This window comes from Rhinoderma darwinii, chromosome 1 (assembly GCF_050947455.1).
Source record: "Rhinoderma darwinii isolate aRhiDar2 chromosome 1, aRhiDar2.hap1, whole genome shotgun sequence".
NCBI lineage: Eukaryota > Metazoa > Chordata > Amphibia > Anura > Rhinodermatidae > Rhinoderma > Rhinoderma darwinii.
In genome coordinates, this window is record NC_134687.1 from 663,346,531 (window position 1) to 663,369,493 (window position 22,963).

Below are 22,963 nucleotides of genomic sequence, written 5' to 3' on the forward strand. Positions count from 1 at the left end.
CGGATCATCACCACCCACATGATCACTACAGCCTTCATCACCTCTCATCATCACTACAGCCTTCATCACCACCGACACAACCATCATCATCATCACCACCCACATGATCACTACAGCCTTCATCCCCACCACCACCCCCATCATCAGAACCACCACCACCATCATCATCACCACCACCCCCCCCCCCCATCATTACTGCCTCATCACAACCACCCCCATCACCACCACCACAGCCTTCATCACCACCACCACCCTCATCATCATCAGCACTACAGCCTTCATCACCACAGCCATCACCACCCCCATCATTACTGCCTTCATCACCACAACCACCCCCATCATCATCATCACCACCACAGCCTTCTTCATCATCATCACCACCACCATCATCACTACTCTAATCTTAACCACCACTCTCATCATCAAAGTCTGTATCAAGGCACAGCCTATATTCAGTGGCGGGACATCAAATGCTTCACGCTGGGGATTGAGGAGACAGCAGGAAGGTGAGGGGTTCAGCGTGGGATAAAGTGCTTGCTTAGGGGGGCACACAGTGAAGAACCAAAAAAACATGGGTGATTGGATAAAAGATTGTCAGAGTGATGAGATGATCCCTGGAGCTGAATGCTCTGCAGCCGCAGGTCTAATGAAGATCCCATACTTGTCTTATACTCCAGTCACATGCAGAGCTGCATTCATAAATCTACTTCTCTCCTGTTAGCTCCCAGGCTGCAGCTCCTTACACTTCTCTGCTGCCCCATGATAGTTCAGTTTGAGTAAAGCAGATTCCCTGCTGCAGTGCATTTTGGGAGATGTGGTGATTACAACTGGCACTGTACAGTAGTCATATAGAATTTGTCAAAATCTTCCCTCTGCCGCCTGGCAGCGTGTCGTGAGCTGGGGTTAGTCTTGTATCAGTATGAACACCCCCATCATCCCACCATCGTCTGTCAAGGACGTCTGCCCTCGTTATACTATGGGACGCAGGAACTTTCTGCCCGTGGCTAGCAGCTTCTCTAGGTTCACTTGATGCCACATACCCCAGACCATCTCCCATGCAACATGGCTACCACCGAAAGGTGACGGAAACCTATAACATACTCCAAGGAGGAATAGGGTCACTTTCCCTTACATTTATATTCCACTTACGTTTACAACGTACCCGGTATTTAAATTGCCTTCCGTAACCTGTAGATTCCACTGTACAAGACGAGCTGCTGCGGCACTGCGCAAGACCAGCTGCACTGCGCAAGACGAACTGCTGCTGCACTGCGCAAGACGAACTGCTGCTGCACTGCGCAAGACGAACTGCTGCTGCACTGCGCAAGACGAACTGCTGCTGCACTGCGCAAGACCAGCTGCTGCTGCACTGCGCAAGACCAGCTGCTGCTGCACTGCGCAAGACCAGCTGCTGCTGCACTGCGCAAGACCAGCTGCTGCTGCACTGCGCAAGACCAGCTGCTGCTGCACTGCGCAAGACCAGCTGCTGCTGCACTGCGCAAGACCAGCTGCTGCTGCACTGCGCAAGACCAGCTGCTGCTGCACTGCGCAAGACCAGCTGCTGCTGCACTGCGCAAGACCAGCTGCTGCTGCACTGCGCAAGACCAGCTGCTGCTGCACTGCGCAAGACCAGCTGCTGCTGCACTGCGCAAGACCAGCTGCTGCTGCACTGCGCAAGACCAGCTGCTGCTGCACTGCGCAAGACCAGCTGCTGCTGCACTGCGCAAGACCAGCTGCTGCTGCACTGCGCAAGACCAGCTGCTGCTGCACTGCGCAAGACCAGCTGCTGCTGCACTGCGCAAGACGAGCTGCTGCACTGCGCAAGACGAGCTGCTGCTGCTGCACTGCGCAAGACGAGCTGCTGCTGCATTGCGCAAGACGAGGTGGGGTTCCTAGTACAAGAAGAGCTGCTTCAGTACTGTGCAAGACGAGCTGCTGCTATGATGTAGAAAGGCCTGTGGCATAGTATACATACTGTGTGGGGTTGCACTCGGCAAGACGGCCATACTGTTATGACAAGCACATGGGGATCCAGTATACAGTGACCTATCTCAGCAGGAGTTCTAGTCATTTCTATGCATGGGCTCCTGGTTGTGTAGACTGCAGGCTGTTCATTCCCGCTGTTACTGCACTGACATGATCACTTATAGTGCTGAGGGACGAGGGGCTGCATCTCAGAACGTGCTAGAAATAAATATACCCAGAGGACCCCTAATCGCAGCCAAGCTTGTGCATCACACGCTTATGACATTTTTAGTATTAGCTCTCCCAACACCAGTAGTCGCTAAAGCGGAGTGCAAACACGGAGTACAGACACGGACCATAAGCATAGGCTAGGGCAGATCCATGTTATGTAAACAAAGCCACAGCAGAACGGGTGGCATCAGTCCATGCCTACACCACTAAGTCTGTGCTTCCGGCAGCTTCCTGCTGGCTCCCGGTCGGGGAGCGCTGAGCCTCGGCGCTGTGTGAATGAGTCCTCGGCTCGCCTCGCAGTTCAGGTTCTGATATCGGGACGAGTCTGGGGGCGACCTCCGGCATACGGATATGAAACTAAATCCCCCCAAACAGCAGGCAGGACAGGACACAGTCTCCTCTTGGTCCAGGACAGAACTGGAGGATGCATGGAGAGGAGCCATGCTACCGCTCTCTGTACCTTCACAGCCGAGGCCGGGCAAGCTTCCTTCCCATAAATTACCCTCCAGAGAACCCAGTGGACGTGGATTGAGAAGTCCAACCCACCGGATGGGCTTGCTGCGGACTACATTATTGTTGTCCGAGAGGCTCAACCTGTTTGGGACAATTTGTGGCTCTAGCTGCCAAGTGCTGACCGGAGGGGACGGGGAACGGGAAGACGAGGGTGTGGAAGATGACGAGGAGTGAGGAGGAGAAGAAGGGGCAAGAAGCGATCCATTGGCTTGTAACTGTGGTGGTCTTCTGCTGAAAGTATTCTCTTCTGTACTGTCAGGACTGCTTGAGCAATCCATAGGTTCTCCAGTCGCAGGGTGGTCTAATGATGCCCCAGTGGCTTTCCACTTTTTGCTCCAGTCCTTGCATCTCTCTTGAGATTTCAGGCCTGCAGGAGCAGGAAGCTCCCCGGAGAAATTATCCTCTTTCCATTCATGGACATTAGTGGAAACATCTATGGGTTCCTGCCCCTGAAACGCATTATCTCCAGGACTTCTTACAGACTTGTCCCTGTTACAGTGTAGGACACCCCCTTCTGTAGGGCTCTCTTTTATGTAGTCCCTTATTGTCTCCTTGAGAACCTGAGGGTCAGAAGGTGGCATCGGTCTCCACTCTGGGCCACAGGGTTCAGTACTGGTGCTTAATGTCCACTCTTTTTGAGGACTAGGAATCCCATCGGATCGCAGATTTTTGGGAGATTTCAAACTTACTGACAGATTGTCGGGAGAGTTCTCCGGGAGCAGAGAATTTGGGAAATGATCTTGTAAGAAGCCATTGACTGTCTTGGTGTCTCCGTCGCCGCTGCGGTCAGTCTCTACACAACTAAAGTTAGGCGTGTGCCAGAGGTCGCCACTCTCTCCTTTATCTCTATGGCCCCTTTGGACAGGGGTGGTGACAGGGCATGGGCTTACTCTACGTACAATTTCAGGGGAGGACGGAAGGGATCTGCATCGTCTCGGCCTGGTCACCAAGTCGGAAAATTCACACTGGCCGTCCACCATGGGCTCAGGAGTTACGGGACTGTTCATCTGGTAGGACATTGGTGGGGGGAGGTCGAAAGTTAGGGAGATGACGGATTTGCTGGGGGTGTCGTAGAGTTTGATTCTTCCGCCCTTCAGATCTTCTCGCTGTGAAAATGGATTGAATCGAGCAGGAGTGTCAGGTAATAGGTCTATGTAGGGGCCATGAGAGCGGAGAGCCAGCGGTGTCTGAGGAGAGAACATGTCAGACTGACTCCGGGACAAGCGCTGGTCTGGTGGGGTGGGGAGATCCCAGGAATGCTCGTCATTATCCCAGTGCTCACAACTTCTTCCTCCACCTATACGAGAAAGAAGACATGGTTATAATGTTATAATAGACGGTGTGCATGGATTGGGGAAGGAGGAGAATGTGGAGGAGGAGAAGAATGAGGAGGAGGAGAATGTGGAGGAGGAGAAGAATGAGGAGGAGGAGAATGTGGAGGAGGAGAAGAATGAGGAGGAGGAGAAGAACGAGGAGGAGGAGAATGTGGAGGAGGAGAAGAACGAGGAGGAGGAGAATGTGGAGGAGGAGGAGAAGAACGAGGAGGAGGAGAATGTGGAGGAGGAGGAGAAGAACGAGGAGGAGGAGAATGTGGAGGAGGAGGAGAAGAACGAGGAGGAGGAGAATGTGGAGGAGGAGGAGAAGAACGAGGAGGAGGAGAATGTGGAGGAGGAGAAGAACGAGGAGGAGGAGAATGTGGAGGAGGAGAAGAACGAGGAGGAGAAGAACGAGGAGGAGGAGGAGCAGGGGAAGGAGAACGAGGAGGAGGAGGAGCAGGGGAAGGAGAACGAGGAGGAGGAGGAGCAGGGGAAGGAGAACGAGGAGGAGGAGGAGCAGGGGAAGGAGAACGAGGAGGAGGAGGAGCAGGGGAAGGAGAACGAGGAGGAGGAGGAGCAGGGGAAGGAGAACGAGGAGGAGGAGGAGCAGGGGAAGGAGAACGAGGAGGAGGAGGAGCAGGGGAAGGAGAACGAGGAGGAGGAGGAGCAGGGGAAGGAGAACGAGGAGGAGGAGGAGCAGGGGAAGGAGAACGAGGAGGAGGAGGAGCAGGGGAAGGAGAACGAGGAGGAGGAGGAGCAGGGGAAGGAGAACGAGGAGGAGGAGGAGCAGGGGAAGGAGAACGAGGAGGAGGAGGAGCAGGGGAAGGAGAACGAGGAGGAGGAGGAGCAGGGGAAGGAGAACGAGGAGGAGGAGGAGCAGGGGAAGGAGAACGAGGAGGAGGAGGAGCAGGGGAAGGAGAACGAGGAGGAGGAGGAGCAGGGGAAGGAGAACGAGGAGGAGGAGGAGCAGGGGAAGGAGAACGAGGAGGAGGAGGAGCAGGGGAAGGAGAACGAGGAGGAGGAGGAGCAGGGGAAGGAGAACGAGGAGGAGGAGGAGCAGGGGAAGGAGAACGAGGAGGAGGAGGAGCAGGGGAAGGAGAACGAGGAGGAGGAGGAGCAGGGGAAGGAGAACGAGGAGGAGGAGGAGCAGGGGAAGGAGAACGAGGAGGAGGAGGAGCAGGGGAAGGAGAACGAGGAGGAGGAGGAGCAGGGGAAGGAGAACGAGGAGGAGGAGGAGCAGGGGAAGGAGAACGAGGAGGAGGAGGAGCAGGGGAAGGAGAACGAGGAGGAGGAGGAGCAGGGGAAGGAGAACGAGGAGGAGGAGGAGCAGGGGAAGGAGAACGAGGAGGAGGAGGAGCAGGGGAAGGAGAACGAGGAGGAGGAGGAGCAGGGGAAGGAGAACGAGGAGGAGGAGGAGCAGGGGAAGGAGAACGAGGAGGAGGAGGAGCAGGGGAAGGAGAACGAGGAGGAGGAGGAGCAGGGGAAGGAGAACGAGGAGGAGGAGGAGCAGGGGAAGGAGAACGAGGAGGAGGAGGAGCAGGGGAAGGAGAACGAGGAGGAGGAGGAGCAGGGGAAGGAGAACGAGGAGGAGGAGGAGCAGGGGAAGGAGAACGAGGAGGAGGAGCAGGGGAAGGAGAACGAGGAGGAGGAGCAGGGGAAGGAGAACGAGGAGGAGGAGCAGGGGAAGGAGAACGAGGAGGAGGAGGAGCAGGGGAAGGAGAACGAGGAGGAGGAGGAGCAGGGGAAGGAGAACGAGGAGGAGGAGCAGGGGAAGGAGAACGAGGAGGAGGAGCAGGGGAAGGAGAACGAGGAGGAGGAGCAGGGGAAGGAGAACGAGGAGGAGGAGCAGGGGAAGGAGAACGAGGAGCAGGGGAAGGAGAACGAGGAGGAGGAGCAGGGGAAGGAGAACGAGGAGGAGGAGCAGGGGAAGGAGAACGAGGAGGAGGAGCAGGGGAAGGAGAACGAGGAGGAGGAGCAGGGGAAGGAGAACGAGGAGGAGGAGCAGGGGAAGGAGAACGAGGAGGAGGAGCAGGGGAAGGAGAACGAGGAGGAGGAGCAGGGGAAGGAGAACGAGGAGGAGGAGCAGGGGAAGGAGAACGAGGAGGAGGAGCAGGGGAAGGAGAACGAGGAGCAGGGGAAGGAGAACGAGGAGCAGGGGAAGGAGAACGAGGAGCAGGGGAAGGAGAACGAGGAGCAGGGGAAGGAGAACGAGGAGCAGGGGAAGGAGAACGAGGAGCAGGGGAAGGAGAACGAGGAGCAGGGGAAGGAGAACGAGGAGCAGGGGAAGGAGAACGAGGAGCAGGGGAAGGAGAACGAGGAGCAGGGGAAGGAGAACGAGGAGCAGGGGAAGGAGAACGAGGAGCAGGGGAAGGAGAACGAGGAGCAGCAGCAGAACGAGGAGCAGCAGCAGAACGAGGAGCAGCAGCAGAACGAGGAGCAGCAGCAGAACGAGGAGCAGCAGCAGAACGAGGAGCAGCAGCAGAACGAGGAGCAGCAGCAGAACGAGGAGGAGGAGAATGAGGCGGAGGAGCAGGGGAAGGAGAATGAGGAGGAGGAGCAGGAGAATGAGGAGGAGGAGCAGGAGAATGAGGAGGAGCAGGAGGGGGAGCAGCAGAAATAGCAGGAGGAAGAGGAGGGCTGATCCTTCATTCGGGGTCACTAATGACTCACCACTTTCTGGTGTTTTCAGCTCCATCACCTCTTTTTGGGGAGACATAGGGGCGTCCATAGTGTCCAGGATGGCCTCAAGTCGCTGACTAACCTCGCAGAAGGACGGCCTGGACTCGGGCACCATCTACGGACAGACAGACAAAAAAAAAACTTTTTATTTAAACTATTCAACTACAGTCATATTTAGAGCTGCAGTCACAATTCTACTGGTACACCCGGTCTACTCCAATCCCAACCAGTGCTGCTTTCACAATTCTACTGGTACATCCGGTCTACTCCAATCCCAACCAGTGCTGCTTTCACAATTCTACTGGTACATCCGGTCTACTCCAATCCCAACCAGTGCTGCTTTCACAATTCTACTGGTACATCCGGTCTACTCCAATCACAACCAGAGCTGCAGTCACAATACTACTGGTACATCCGGTCTACTCCAATCACAACCAGAGCTGTAGTCACAATTCTGCAGTTACATCTTGTCTTATACTCCAGTCACATTCAAAGCTGCAGTCACAATTCTGCTGTTAAATCGTGTCTTATTCTACAGTCCCGTCCAGAGTAGTAATCTAATTTCTGCTGGTGTTTTGCTAGCCCTCGTTCTCACAGTTGCCCCCTGTGGATCAGTGTCTGTACAGAACTTGCTGACCAATCACACAATAGTAAATAAGCGGCAGGCACCAGAAGGCAGCACATACCCAGCAGCAGTGGAACGCCAGCTGTAAGTAGACCGGCGGGCAGTCAGAGGGGACCATCTCCCGGAACAAATTAATATCCAAACCAAAGTCCTGCAGAAATCAAAGCAGAAAGAAAAAATAAAACACTCGAGAATACGAGACATCATACACCTCCTCCTGCATGTAGACATCATACACCTCCTCCTGCATGTAGACATCATACACCTCCTCCTGCATGTAGACACCATACACCTCCTCCTGCATGTAGACACCATACACCTCCTCCTGCATGTAGACATCATACACCTCCTCCTGCATGTAGACACCATACACCCCCTCCTGCATGTAGACATCATACACCTCCTCCTGCATGTAGACACCATACACCCCCTCCTGCATGTAGACACCATACACCTCCTCCTGCATGTAGACACCATACACCTCCTCCTGCATGTAGACATCATACACCTCCTCCTGCATGTAGACACCATACACCCCCTCCTGCATGTAGACATCATACACCTCCTCCTGCATGTAGACATCATACACCTCCTCCTGCATGTAGACATCATACACCCCCTCCTGCATGTAGACACCATACACCTCCTCCTGCATGTAGACATCATACACCTCCTCCTGCATGTAGACACCATACACCTCCTCCTGCATGTAGACATCATACACCTCCTCCTGCATGTAGACACCATACACCTCCTCCTGCATGTAGACATCATACACCTCCTCCTGCATGTAGACACCATACACCTCCTCCTGCATGTAGACATCATACACCTCCTCCTGCATGTAGACATCATACACCTCCTCCTGCATGTAGACACCATACACCTCCTCCTGCATGTAGACATCATACACCTCCTCCTGCATGTAGACATCATACACCTCCTCCTGCATGTAGACATCATACACCTCCTCCTGCATGTAGACATCATACACCTCCTCCTGCATGTAGACATCATACACCTCCTCCTGCATGTAGACATCATACACCTCCTCCTGCATGTAGACATCATACACCTCCTCCTGCATGTAGACATCATACACCCCCTCCTGCATGTAGACATCATACACCTCCTCCTGCATGTAGACACCATACACCTCCTCCTGCATGTAGACATCATACACCCCCTCCTGCATGTAGACACCATACACCTCCTCCTGCATGTAGACATCATACACCTCCCTCCTGCATGTAGACACCATACACCTCCTCCTGCATGTAGACACCATACACCTCCTCCTGCATGTAGACACCATACACCTCCTCCTGCATGTAGACATCATACACATCCTCCTGCATGTAGACACCATACACCCCCTCCTGCATGTAGACATCATACACCTCCTCCTGCATGTAGACATCATACACCTCCTCCTGCATGTAGACATCATACACCTCCTCCTGCATGTAGACATCATACACCTCCTCCTGCATGTAGACACCATACACCCCCTCCTGCATGTAGACACCATACACCTCCTCCTGCATGTAGACACCATACACCCCCTCCTGCATGTAGACACCATACACCTCCTCCTGCATGTAGACATCATACACCCCCTCCTGCATGTAGACATCATACACCTCCTCCTGCATGTAGACATCATACACCTCCTCCTGCATGTAGACATCATACACCCCCTCCTGCATGTAGACATCATACACCTCCTCCTGCATGTAGACATCATACACCTCCTCCTGCATGTAGACATCATACACCTCCTCCTGCATGTAGACATCATACACCTCCTCCTGCATGTAGACACCATACACCCCCTCCTGCATGTAGACATCATACACCTCCTCCTGCATGTAGACACCATACACCCCCTCCTGCATGTAGACACCATACACCTCCTCCTGCATGTAGACACCATACACCTCCTCCTGCATGTAGACATCATACACCTCCTCCTGCATGTAGACACCATACACCCCCTCCTGCATGTAGACATCATACACCTCCTCCTGCATGTAGACATCATACACCTCCTCCTGCATGTAGACACCATACACCCCCTCCTGCATGTAGACACCATACACCTCCTCCTGCATGTAGACACCATACACCCCCTCCTGCATGTAGACATCATACACCTCCTCCTGCATGTAGACATCATACACCTCCTCCTGCATGTAGACATCATACACCTCCTCCTGCATGTAGACATCACACACCTCCTCCTGCATGTAGACACCATACACCTCCTCCTGCATGTAGACACCATACACCTCCTCCTGCATGTAGACACCATACACCTCCTCCTGCATGTAGACACCATACACCTCCTCCTGCATGTAGACACCATACACCTCCTCCTGCATGTAGACATCATACACCTCCTCCTGCATGTAGACATCATACACCCCCTCCTGCATGTAGACATCATACACCTCCTCCTGCATGTAGACATCATACACCTCCTCCTGCATGTAGACATCATACACCTCCTCCTGCATGTAGACATCATACACCTCCTCCTGCATGTAGACATCATACACCCCCCTCCTGCATGTAGACACCATACACCTCCTCCTGCATGTAGACATCATACACCTCCTCCTGCATGTAGACATCATACACCTCCTCCTGCATGTAGACACCATACACCTCCTCCTGCATGTAGACATCATACACCTCCTCCTGCATGTAGACACCATACACCCCCTCCTGCATGTAGACATCATACACCTCCTCCTGCATGTAGACACCATACACCCCCTCCTGCATGTAGACATCATACACCTCCTCCTGCATGTAGACATCATACACCTCCTCCTGCATGTAGACATCATACACCTCCTCCTGCATGTAGACATCATACACCTCCTCCTGCATGTAGACACCATACACCCCCTCCTGCATGTAGACATCATACACCTCCTCCTGCATGTAGACACCATACACCCCCTCCTGCATGTAGACATCATACACCCCCCTCCTGCATGTAGACATCATACACCTCCTCCTGCATGTAGACATCATACACCTCCCTCCTGCATGTAGACATCATACACCTCCTCCTGCATGTAGACATCATACACCTCCTCCTGCATGTAGACATCATACACCTCCTCCTGCATGTAGACATCATACACCTCCTCCTGCATGTAGACACCATACACCTCCTCCTGCATGTAGACACCATACACCCCCTCCTGCATGTAGACACCATACACCTCCTCCTGCATGTAGACATCATACACCTCCTCCTGCATGTAGACATCATACACCTCCTCCTGCATGCAGACATCATACACCCCCTCCTGCATGTAGACATCATACACCTCCTCCTGCATGTAGACATCATACACCTCCTCCTGCATGTAGACACCATACACCCCCTCCTGCATGTAGACACCATACACCTCCTCCTGCATGTAGACATCATACACCCCCTCCTGCATGTAGACATCATACACCCCCTCCTGCATGTAGACATCATACACCTCCTCCTGCATGTAGACATCATACACCTCCTCCTGCATGTAGACATCATACACCTCCTCCTGCATGTAGACATCATACACCTCCTCCTGCATGTAGACATCATACACCTCCTCCTGCATGTAGACATCATACACCTCCTCCTGCATGTAGACATCATACACCTCCTCCTGCATGTAGACACCATACACCCCCTCCTGCATGTAGACACCATACACCTCCTCCTGCATGTAGACACCATACACCTCCTCCTGCATGTAGACATCATACACCTCCTCCTGCATGTAGACACCATACACCTCCTCCTGCATGTAGACATCATACACCCCCTCCTGCATGTAGACATCATACACCTCCTCCTGCATGTAGACACCATACACCCCCTCCTGCATGTAGACACCATACACCTCCTCCTGCATGTAGACATCATACACCTCCTCCTGCATGTAGACACCATACACCTCCTCCTGCATGTAGACACCATACACCTCCTCCTGCATGTAGACACCATACACCTCCTCCTGCATGTAGACACCATACACCTCCTCCTGCATGTAGACACCATACACCTCCTCCTGCATGTAGACATCATACACCTCCTCCTGCATGTAGACATCATACACCTCCTCCTGCATGTAGACATCATACACCTCCTCCTGCATGTAGACATCATACACCTCCTCCTGCATGTAGACACCATACACCTCCTCCTGCATGTAGACACCATACACCCCCTCCTGCATGTAGACACTATACACCTCCTCCTGCATGTAGACATCATACACCTCCTCCTGCATGTAGACATCATACACCTCCTCCTGCATGTAGACACCATACACCTCCTCCTGCATGTAGACATCATACACCTCCTCCTGCATGTAGACTTCATACACCTCCTCCTGCATGTAGACATCATACACCTCCTCCTGCATGTAGACATCATACACCTCCTCCTGCATGTAGACATCATACACCTCCTCCTGCATGTAGACACCATACGCCTCCTCCTGCATGTAGACATCATACACCTCCTCCTGCATGTAGACACCATACACCCCCTCCTGCATGTAGACATCATACACCTCCTCCTGCATGTAGACACCATACGCCTCCTCCTGCATGTAGACATCATACACCTCCTCCTGCATGTAGACACCATACACCTCCTCCTGCATGTAGACATCATACACCCCCTCCTGCATGTAGACATCATACACCTCCTCCTGCATGTAGACATCATACACCTCCTCCTGCATGTAGACATCATACACCTCCTCCTGCATGTAGACATCATACACCCCCTCCTGCATGTAGACACCATACACCTCCTCCTGCATGTAGACATCATACACCCCCTCCTGCATGTAGACATCATACACCCCCTCCTGCATGTAGACATCATACACCCCCCTCCTGCATGGTCACATGCCTGCACTGTATGGGGTCATGCAGTGGTTGGAGGTCATGTGATGAGATCTGATCATGTGACCTCCTCTAGTCAGGATCACACAGGAGTAGTCCTAGTCCTGTACATCTAGATGTGTAATATTGAGGTGTGGCCACAAGATGGGGCTATAAAACACAGCAGTGCTGCTGATCAGCTCTCACTTATAGTGTGGGGCCTCCTATGATAATATGGGGGGGGGGGCCTAACCACATCATCGGAACAGAAAAGTGGAATATATGTCCTTACTAGAGCAGAGCACCCCTGTAATAACACCCCGTGTGAAAGTCCCACTCACCTCAGTGCGGGGGAGATAGTCGGGGTCTGCAGGGATCCGTGCAATTATCTCACACAATATTATCCCAAAGGCGAAGACGTCAGCCTAGAAGAGGAGAGAAGGACGGGGTGAGGGGTACAGTGACATCATCATCATCACCAGTGTCATCATCACCAGTGTCATCATCATCACCAGTGTCATCATCACCACCACCAGTGTCGTCGTCATCATCACCACCAGTGTCATCATCATCATCACCACCAGCGTCGTCATCATCATCATCATCACCACCAGCGTCGTCATCATCATCATCATCACCACCAGCGTCGTCATCATCATCATCATCACCACCAGCGTCGTCGTCGTCATCATCATCATCATCATCGTCATCGTCGTCATCATCATCGTCATCGTCGTCATCAGTGCCATCACCGTCATCATCACCAGTGTCGTCATCATCATCACCAGTGTCGTCATCATCATCACCAGTGTCGTCATCATCATCACCAGTGTCGTCATCATCATCACCAGTGTCGTCATCATCATCACCAGTGTCGTCATCATCATCACCAGTGTCGTCATCATCATCACCAGTGTCGTCATCATCATCACCAGTGTCGTCATCATCATCACCAGTGTCGTCATCATCATCACCAGTGTCGTCATCATCATCACCAGTGTCGTCATCATCATCATCACCAGTGTCGTCATCATCATCACCAGTGTCGTCATCATCATCACCAGTGTCGTCATCATCATCACCAGTGTCGTCATCATCATCACCAGTGTCGTCATCATCATCACCAGTGTCGTCATCATCATCACCAGTGTCGTCATCATCATCACCAGTGTCGTCATCATCATCACCAGTGTCGTCATCATCATCACCAGTGTCGTCATCATCATCACCAGTGTCGTCATCATCATCACCAGTGTCGTCATCATCATCACCAGTGTCGTCATCATCACCAGTGTCGTCATCATCACCAGTGTCGTCATCATCACCAGAGTCGTCATCATCACCAGAGTCGTCATCATCACCAGTGTCGTCATCATCACCAGTGTCATCATCATCATCATCATCATCACCAGTGTCATCATCATCATCATCACCAGTGTCATCATCATCATCATCACCAGTGTCATCATCATCATCACCAGTGTCATCACCACCAGTGTCATCATCACCAGTGTCATCATCACCAGTGTCATCATCACCAGTGTCATCATCACCAGTGTCATCATCACCAGTGTCATCATCACCAGTGTCATCATCACCAGTGTCATCATCACCAGTGTCATCTTCATCATCCAGTGTCGTCATCATCATCATCATCATCATCCAGTGTCGTCATCATCACCACCAGTGTCATCATCACCAGTGTCTTCACCATCATCACCAGTGTCATCATCACCAGTGTCATCATTATCATCATCATCACCACCAGTGTCATCATCATCACAACCAGTGTCATCACCATCACCAGTGTCATCATCAGTGTCATCACCACCAGTGTCCTCATCATCATCACCAGCTTCATCATCACCTCCAGTGTCATCACCACCAGTGTCATCACCATCAGTCATCATCACCATCGTCATCATCGTCACCAGTGTCATCATCGTCATCACCAGTGTCATCATCGTCATCAGTGTCATCATCATCATCATCATCATCACCAGTGTCATCATCATCATCACCAGTGTCATCATCATCATCATCACCAGTGTCATCATCATCATTATCACCACCAGTGTCATCATCATCACCAGTGTCATCGTCATCATCATCATCATCATCATCACCAGTGTCATCATCATCCAGTGTCATCATCATCATCATCCAGTGTCTTCACCATCATCACCAGTGTCTTCACCATCATCACCACCACCAGTGTCGTCATCATCATCACCAGTGTCATCATCATCATCACCAGTCTCATCATCATCCAGTGTCATCATCATCATCATCACCAGTGTCTTCACCATCATCACCAGTGTCATCATCATCATCATCACCAGTGTCATCATCATCACCAGTGTCATCATCATCACCAGTGTCATCATCATCACCAGTGTCATCATCATCATCATCATCATCATCATCACCAGTGTCATCATCACCAGTGTCATCATCATCACCACCAGTGTCATCATCACCACCAGTGTCATCATCATCACCACCAGTGTCGTCATCATCATCTTCACCACCAGTGTCATCATCATCACCACCAGTGTCATCATCATCTTCACCAGTGTCGTCATCATCATCTTCACCACCAGTGTCGTCATCATCACCACCAGTGTCGTCGTCATCACCACCAGTGTCGTCGTCATCACCAGTCATCATCATCATCATCATCACCACCACCAGTGTCATCATCATCATCACCACCAGTGTCATCATCATCATCACCAGTGTCGTCATCATCACCACCAGTGTCGTCGTCATCATCACCAGTGTCATCATCATCATCATCACCAGTGTCATCATCATCCAGTGTCATCATCATCATCACCAGTGTCTTCACCATCATCACCAGTGTCATCATCATCACCAGTGTCATCATCACCAGTGTCATCATCATCATCATCACCAGTGTCATCATCATCACCAGTGTCATCATCATCACCAGTGTCATCATCATCACCAGTGTCATCATCATCACCAGTGTCATCATCACCAGTGTCATCATCATCATCACCACCAGTGTCATCATCATCATCACCACCAGTGTCGTCATCATCATCTTCACCACCAGTGTCATCATCATCACCACCAGTGTCATCATCATCTTCACCAGTGTCGTCATCATCATCTTCACCACCAGTGTCGTCATCATCACCACCAGTGTCGTCGTCATCACCACCAGTGTCGTCGTCATCACCAGTCGTCATCATCATCATCATCATCACCACCACCACCAGTGTCATCATCATCATCACCACCAGTGTCATCATCATCATCACCACCAGTGTCGTCGTCATCATCACCACCAGTGTCGTCATCACCACCACCAGTGTCGTCATCACCACCACCAGTGTCGTCATCACCACCACCAGTGTCGTCATCACCACCACCAGTGTCGTCATCATCACCACCAGTGTCGTCATCATCACCACCAGTGTCGTCATCATCATCATCACCACCAGTGTCGTCATCATCACCACCAGTGTCGTCATCATCACCACCAGTGTCGTCATCATCACCACCAGTGTCGTCATCATCACCACCAGTGTCGTCATCATCACCACCAGTGTCGTCATCATCACCACCAGTGTCATCATCATCATCATCATCATCACCAGTGTCATCATCATCACCAGTGTCATCATCATCACCAGTGTCATCATCATCACCAGTGTCATCATCATCACCAGTTATCACCAGTGTCATCATCATCACCAGTGTCATCATCATCACCACCACCAGTGTCGTCATCATCACCACCACCACCAGTGTCGTCATCATCATCACCAGCATCATCACCAGCGTCGTCATCATCATCACCAGTGTCATCATGCAGTAATCAATCATCATCACCAGTGTCACCATCACCAGCGTCATCATAATCATCACCAGTGTCATCATCACCAGTGTCACCATCATCACCAGTGTCGTAGTCGTCATCATCATCATCACCAGTGTCATCACCAGTGTCGTCATCATCACCAGTGTCGTAGTCATCATCATCATCACCAGTGTCATCATCATCACCAGTGTCATCATCATCACCAGTCATCATCATCATCACCAGTGTCATCATCATCATCATCACCAGTGTCATCATCATCACCAGTGTCATCATCATCACCAGTGTCATCATCATCACCAGTGTCATCATCATCACCAGTGTCATCATCATCACCACCAGTGTCATCACCAGTGTAATCATCATCATAATCACCATCACCAGTGTCGTCATCATCACCAGTGTCGTCATCATCACCACCAGTGTCATCATCATCATCACCAGTCATCATCACCGTCATCATCATCACCAGCTTCATCATCACCATCATCATCACCTCCAGTGTCATCACCATCATCACCAGTGTCATCACCATCAGTGTCATCACCATCACCACCAGTGTCATCATCATCACCACCAGTGTCGTCGTCGTCATCATCATCACCACCACCACCACCACCACCAGTGTCATCATCACCATCATCCTCCTCATGTATGAGCGGCGGCAGCAGCAGGCACGCACCTTCTCATTGTACACATCCCCCCGAAGAACTTCAGGGGCCATCCAATATGGGGAGCCCACCACCGACAGCGGCTCAGTCTGACTGCAAGACAGAGGGGGAGGAGTCACTACACTGCAGAGTATCACTCCATAACTATTACATAGCTCCTCCTGTCACTACACTGCAGAGTATCACTCTATAACTATTACATAGCTCCTCCTGTCACTACACTGCAGAGTATCACTCCATAACTATTACATAGCTCCTCCTGTCACTACACTGCAGAGTATCACTCCATAACTATTACATAGCTCCTCCTGTCACTACACTGCAGATTATCACTCCATAACTATTAATCACATAACTCCTCCTGTCACTACACTGCAGATTATCACTCCATAACTATTAATCACATAACTCCTCCTGTCACTACACTGCAGATTATCACTCCATAACTATTAATCACATAACTCCTCCTGTCACTACACTGCAGAGTATCACTCCATAACTATTAATCACATAACTCCTCCTGTCACTACAGTGCAGAGTATCACTCTATAACTATTACATAGCTCCTCCTGTCACTACACTGCAGAGTATCACTCTATAACTATTACATAGCTCCTCCTGTCACTACACTGCAGAGTATCACTCCATAACTATTACATAGCTCCTCCTGTCACTACACTGCAGAGTATCACTCTATAACTATTACATAGCTCCTCCTGTCACTACACTGCAGAGTATCACTCTATAACTATTACATAGCTCCTCCTGTCACTACACTGCAGAGTATCACTCTCTGCTCTTCTACGCTGTACTCACATTGGGCAGTCCACCTCCTAGTCACATGACCCGTGCTCTCACCTGTGATCAGGAATTTTTTCAGCCAATCCAAAATCTGCCACCACCGCCGAGTAACCAGAGTCATCATATCGTACGAGGCAGTTCTGGAAGAGAAAAGCCGGATTACTGGACGTCTCCAGTGTATAACACACGGGTGGTGCCGGATTACTGGACATCTCCAGTGTATAACACACGGGTGGTGCCGGATTACTGGACGTCTCCAGTGTATAACACACGGGTGATGCCGGATTACTGGACGTCTCCAGTGTATAACACACGGGTGGTGCCGGATTACTGGACGTCTCCAGTGTATAACACACGGGTGGTGCCGGATTACTGGACGTCTCTTGTGTATAACACACGGGTGGTGCAGGATTACTGGACGTCTCTTGTGTATAACACACGGGTGGTGCAGGATTACTGGACGTCTCTTGTGTATAACACACGGGTGGTGCCGGATTACTGGACGTCTCCAGTGTATAACACACGGGTGATGCCGGATTACTGGACGTCTCTAGTGTATAACACACGGGTGGTGCCGGATTACTGGACGTCTCCAGTGTATAACACACGGGTGGTGCTGGATTACTGGACGTCTCTAGTGTATAACACACGGGTGGTGCCGGATTACTGGACGTCTCTAGTGTATAACACACGGGTGGTGCCGGATTACTGGACGTCTCCAGTGTATAACACACGGGTGGTGCCGGATTACTGGACGTCTCTAATGTATAACACACGGGTGACGCCGGATTACTGGACGTCTCCAGTGTATAACACACGGGTGGTGCCGGATTACTGGACGTCTCCAGTGTATAACACACGGGTGGTGCCGGATTACTGGACGTCTCCAGTGTATAACACACGGGTGGTGCCGGATTACTGGACGTCTCTTGTGTATAACACACGGGTGATGCCGGATTACTGGACGTCTCTAGTGTATAACACACGGGTGATGCCGGATTACTGGACGTCTCTAGTGTATAACACACGGGTGATGCCGGATTACTGGACGTCTCTAGTGTATAACACACGGGTGGTGCCGGATTACTGGACGTCTCTAGTGTATAACACACGGGTGGTGCTGGATTACTGGACGTCTGGTGCTGGATTACCGGGGGTCAGTACCTTGGAGGTGAGGTCGCGGTGGAAGACGCCTTTGGAGTGCAGGTATCGAAGGCCTCGGGCGATATCCAGGCTCAGCTTGACGCACACGGACCAGGACAGGGGGTCTCCGCCCTGCAGCAGCTGCTCCAGATTACCACCATTAATGTACTGCAACGAGACCAGAGATTCTGCAGTCCTATGTAATATACCAGGGTGACGGCCTCCTGCAGTCCTATGTAATATACCAGGGTGACGGCCTCCTGCAGTCCTATGTAATATACCAGGGTGACGGCCTCCTGCAGTCCTATGTAATATACCAGGGTGACAGCCTCCTGCAGTCCTATGTAATATACCAGGGTGACAGCCTCCTGCAGTCCTATGTAATATACCAGGGTGACAGCCTCCTGCAGTCCTATGTAATATACCAGGGTGACGGCCTCCTGCAGTCCTATGTAATATACCAGGGTGACGGCCTCCTGCAGTCCTATGTAATATACCAGGGTGACGGCCTCCTGCAGTCCTATGTAATATACCAGGGTGACGGCCTCCTGCAGTCCTATGTAATATACCAGGGTGACGGCCTCCTGCAGTCCTATGTAATATACCAGGGTGACGGCCTCCTGCAGTCCTATGTAATATACCAGGGTGACTGCCTCCTGCAGTCCTATGTAATATACCAGGGTGACGGCCTCCTTCAGTCCTATGTAATATACAAGGGTGACGGCCTCCTGCAGTCCTATGTAATATACCAGGGTGACAGCCTCCTGCAGTCCTATGTAATATACCTATGTGTACCCCCCCCCCCCCACTTACCTCGTGTACCCCCCCCCCCCACTTACCTCGTGTGTACCCCCCCCACACTTACCGCGTGTGTACACCCCCCCACCTCGTGTGTAAACCCGCTTACCTCATGTGTACCCCCCCCCTGCTTACCTCAGTCAGGGCGTGAAGTTGTCCCTGCTGCACACACACCCCCATGAACCTGAAAAAGAGAAAGGTTATAGAATAACGAGCTCCGCCCACCACCGGGCGTACATGAAGAACATGAAGAGGGGCGACATCTGTAGTCATTTACCTCAGGATATTGGGGTGATGGGGTATAACATGGGATGAGGGTGATATTTACCTCAGGATATTGGGGTGATGGGGTATAACATGGGATGAGGGTGACATTTACCTCAGGATATTGGGGTGATTGGGTATAACATGGGATGAGGGTGACATTTACCTTAGGATATTGGGGTGATGGGTATAACATGGGAGGAGGGTGACATTTACCTCAGGATATTGGGGTGATGGGGTATAACATGGGAGGAGGGTGACATTTACCTCAGGATATTGGGGTGATGGGTATAACATGGGAGGAGGGTGACATTTACCTCAGGATATTGGGGTGATGAGGTATAACATGGGATGAGGGGGTGACATTTACCTCAGGATATTGGGGTGATGAGGTATAACATGGGATGAGGGGTCACATTTACCTCAGGATATTGGGGTGATGAGGTATAACATGGGATGAGGGGTCACATTTACCTCAGGATATTGGGGTGATGGGGTATAACATGGGATGAGGGTGACACTTCAGGATATTGGGGTGATGAGGTATAACATGGGATGAGGGGTGACATTTACCTCAGGATATTGGGGTGATGGGGTATAACATGGGATGAGGGGGTGACATTTACCTCAGGATATTGGGGTGATGGGGTATAACATGGGATGAGGGTGACATTTACCTCAGGATATTGGGGTGATGGGTATAACATGGGATGAGGGTGACATTTACCTTAGGATATTGGGGTGATGGGTATAACATGGGAGGAGGGTGACATTTACCTCAGGATATTGGGGTGATGGGGTATAACATGGGATGAGGGGGACATTTACCTGAGGATATTGGGGTGATGAGGTATAACATGGGATGAGGGGTGACATTTACCTCAGGATATTGGGGTGATGAGGTATAACATGGGATGAGGGTGACATTTACCTTAGGATATTGGGGTGATGAGGTAGAACATGGGATGAGGGTGACATTTACCTCAGGATATTGGGGTGATGGGGTATAACATGGGATGAGGGGTGACATTTACCTCAGGATATTGGGGTGATGAGGTATAACATGGGATGAGGGTGACATTTACCTCAGGATATTGGTGTGATGAGGTATAACATGGGATGAGGGTGACACTTCAGGATATTGGGGTGATGGGGTATAACATGGGATGAGGGTGACATTTACTTCAGGATATTGGGGTGATGGGGTATAACATGGGATGAGGGTGACATTTACCTCAGGATATTGGTGTGATGGGGTATAACATGGGATGAGGGGTGACATTTACCTCAGGATATTGGGGTGATGAGGTATAACATGGGATGAGGGTGACATTTACCTCAGGATATTGGGGTGATGAGGTATAACATGGGATGAGGGTGACATTTACCTCAGGATATTGGTGTGATGGGGTATAACATGGGATGAGGGGGTGACATTTACCTCAGGATATTGGGGTGATGGGGTATAACATGGGATGAGGGGGTGACATTTACCTCAGGATATTGGGGTGATGGGGTATATCATGGGATGAGGGGTGACATTTACCTCAGGATATTGGGGTGATGAGGTATAACATGGGATGAGGGTGACATTTACCTCAGGATATTGGGGTGATGAGGTATAACATGGGATGAGGGTGACATTTACCTCAGGATATTGGGGTGATGGGGTATAACATGGGATGAGGGTGACATTTACCTCAGGATATTGGGGTGATGGGGTATAACATGGGATGAGGGGTGACATTTACCTCAGGATATTGGGGTATAACATGGGATGAGGGGTGACATTTACCTCAGGATATTGGGGTGATGAGGTATAACATGGGATGAGGGTGACATTTACCTCAGGATATTGGGGTGATGAGGTATAACATGGGATGAGGGTGACATTTACCTTAGGATATTGGGGTGATGAGGTATAACATGGGATGAGGGTGACATTTACCTCAGGATATTGGGGTGATGAGGTATAACATGGGATGAGGGTGACATTTACCTCAGGATATTGGGGTGATGAGGTATAACATGGGATGAGGGGTGACATTTACCTCAGGATATTGGTGTGATGAGGTATAACATGGGATGAGGGTGACATTTACCTCAGGATATTGGGGTGATGGGGTATAACATGGGATGAGGGTGACATTTACCTCAGGATATTGGGGTGATGGGGTATAACATGGGATGAGGGTGACATTTACCTCAGGATATTGGGGTGATGGGGTATAACATGGGATGAGGGGTGACATTTACCTCAGGATATTGGGGTGATGGGGTATAACATGGGATGAGGGGTGACATTTACCTCAGGATATTGGGGTGATGAGGTATAACATGGGATGAGGGTGACATTTACCTCAGGATATTGGGGTGATGAGGTATAACATGGGATGAGGGGCGACATTTACCTCAGGATATTGGGGTGATGGGGTATAACATGGGATGAGCATTTACCTCAGGATATTGGTGTGATGGGGTATAACATGGGATGAGGGTGACATTTACCTCAGGATATTGGGGTGATGTGGTATAATATGGGATGAGGGGTGACATTTACCTCAGGATATTGGGGTGATGAGGTATAACATGGGATGAGGGTGACATTTACCTCAGGATATTGGGGTGATGGGGTATAACATGGGATGAGGGTGACATTTACCTCAGGATATTGGGGTGATGGGGTATAACATGGGATGAGGGGTGACATTTACCTCAGGATATTGGGGTGATGGGGTATAATATGGGATGAGGGGTGACATTTACCTCAGGATATTGGGGTGATGGGGTATAACATGGGATGAGGGGCGACATTTACCTCAGGATATTGGGGTGATGGGGTATAACATGGGATGAGGGTGACACTTCAGGATATTGGGGTGATGGGGTATAACATGGGATGAGGGGTGATATTTACCTCAGGATATTGGGGTGATGGGGTATAACATGGGATGATGGGTGACATTTACCTCAGGATATTGGGGTGATGGGGTATAACATGGGATGAGGGGTGACATTTACCTCAGGATATTGGGGTGACACAGCCGGTTCATCAGCTGCACCTCTCGGAGCATGTTGGCGCGGTTGCTCATCATCTTGTTCATCTTGAGGACCATGATTTGGCCGGACTGGCGATGCCGCACCTGGGGACAGAAATGAAGGAAAGATCAGTCATCAGCATCTGACCTTATCCCTC

General features: G+C 51.0%; 1 protein-coding gene across 1 annotated transcript; it reads right to left on the minus strand.

Moving 5' to 3' along the window:
- Nucleotides 1–371: 371 nt before the first annotated feature.
- LOC142664612 (uncharacterized) lies at nt 372–22,963 on the minus strand. Its single transcript, XM_075843777.1, has 9 exons — nt 22,789–22,963; nt 19,639–19,687; nt 18,727–18,873; nt 17,620–17,702; nt 16,773–16,854; nt 12,579–12,662; nt 7,391–7,480; nt 6,696–6,819; nt 372–4,006 (listed from the first exon to the last, which is right to left on the minus strand). The coding sequence occupies exons 1-9, from the start codon at nt 22,881–22,883 to the stop codon at nt 2,403–2,405; spliced, it is 2,358 nt and encodes a 785-aa protein (XP_075699892.1). The 5' UTR covers nt 22,884–22,963; the 3' UTR covers nt 372–2,402.

Coding starts and splice junctions, on each gene's coding strand:
- LOC142664612 (XM_075843777.1), bottom strand. CDS start 22,883: ATGGTCCTCAAGATGAACAAGATGATGAGCAACCGCGCCAACATGCTC. Junction 19,688..22,788: donor TGTCACCCCAATATCCTGAG/GTAAATGTCACC, acceptor TCTCTTTTTCAG/GTTCATGGGGGTGTGTGTGC. Junction 17,703..18,726: donor ACCGCGACCTCACCTCCAAG/GTACTGACCCCC, acceptor TTTCTCTTCCAG/AACTGCCTCGTACGATATGA.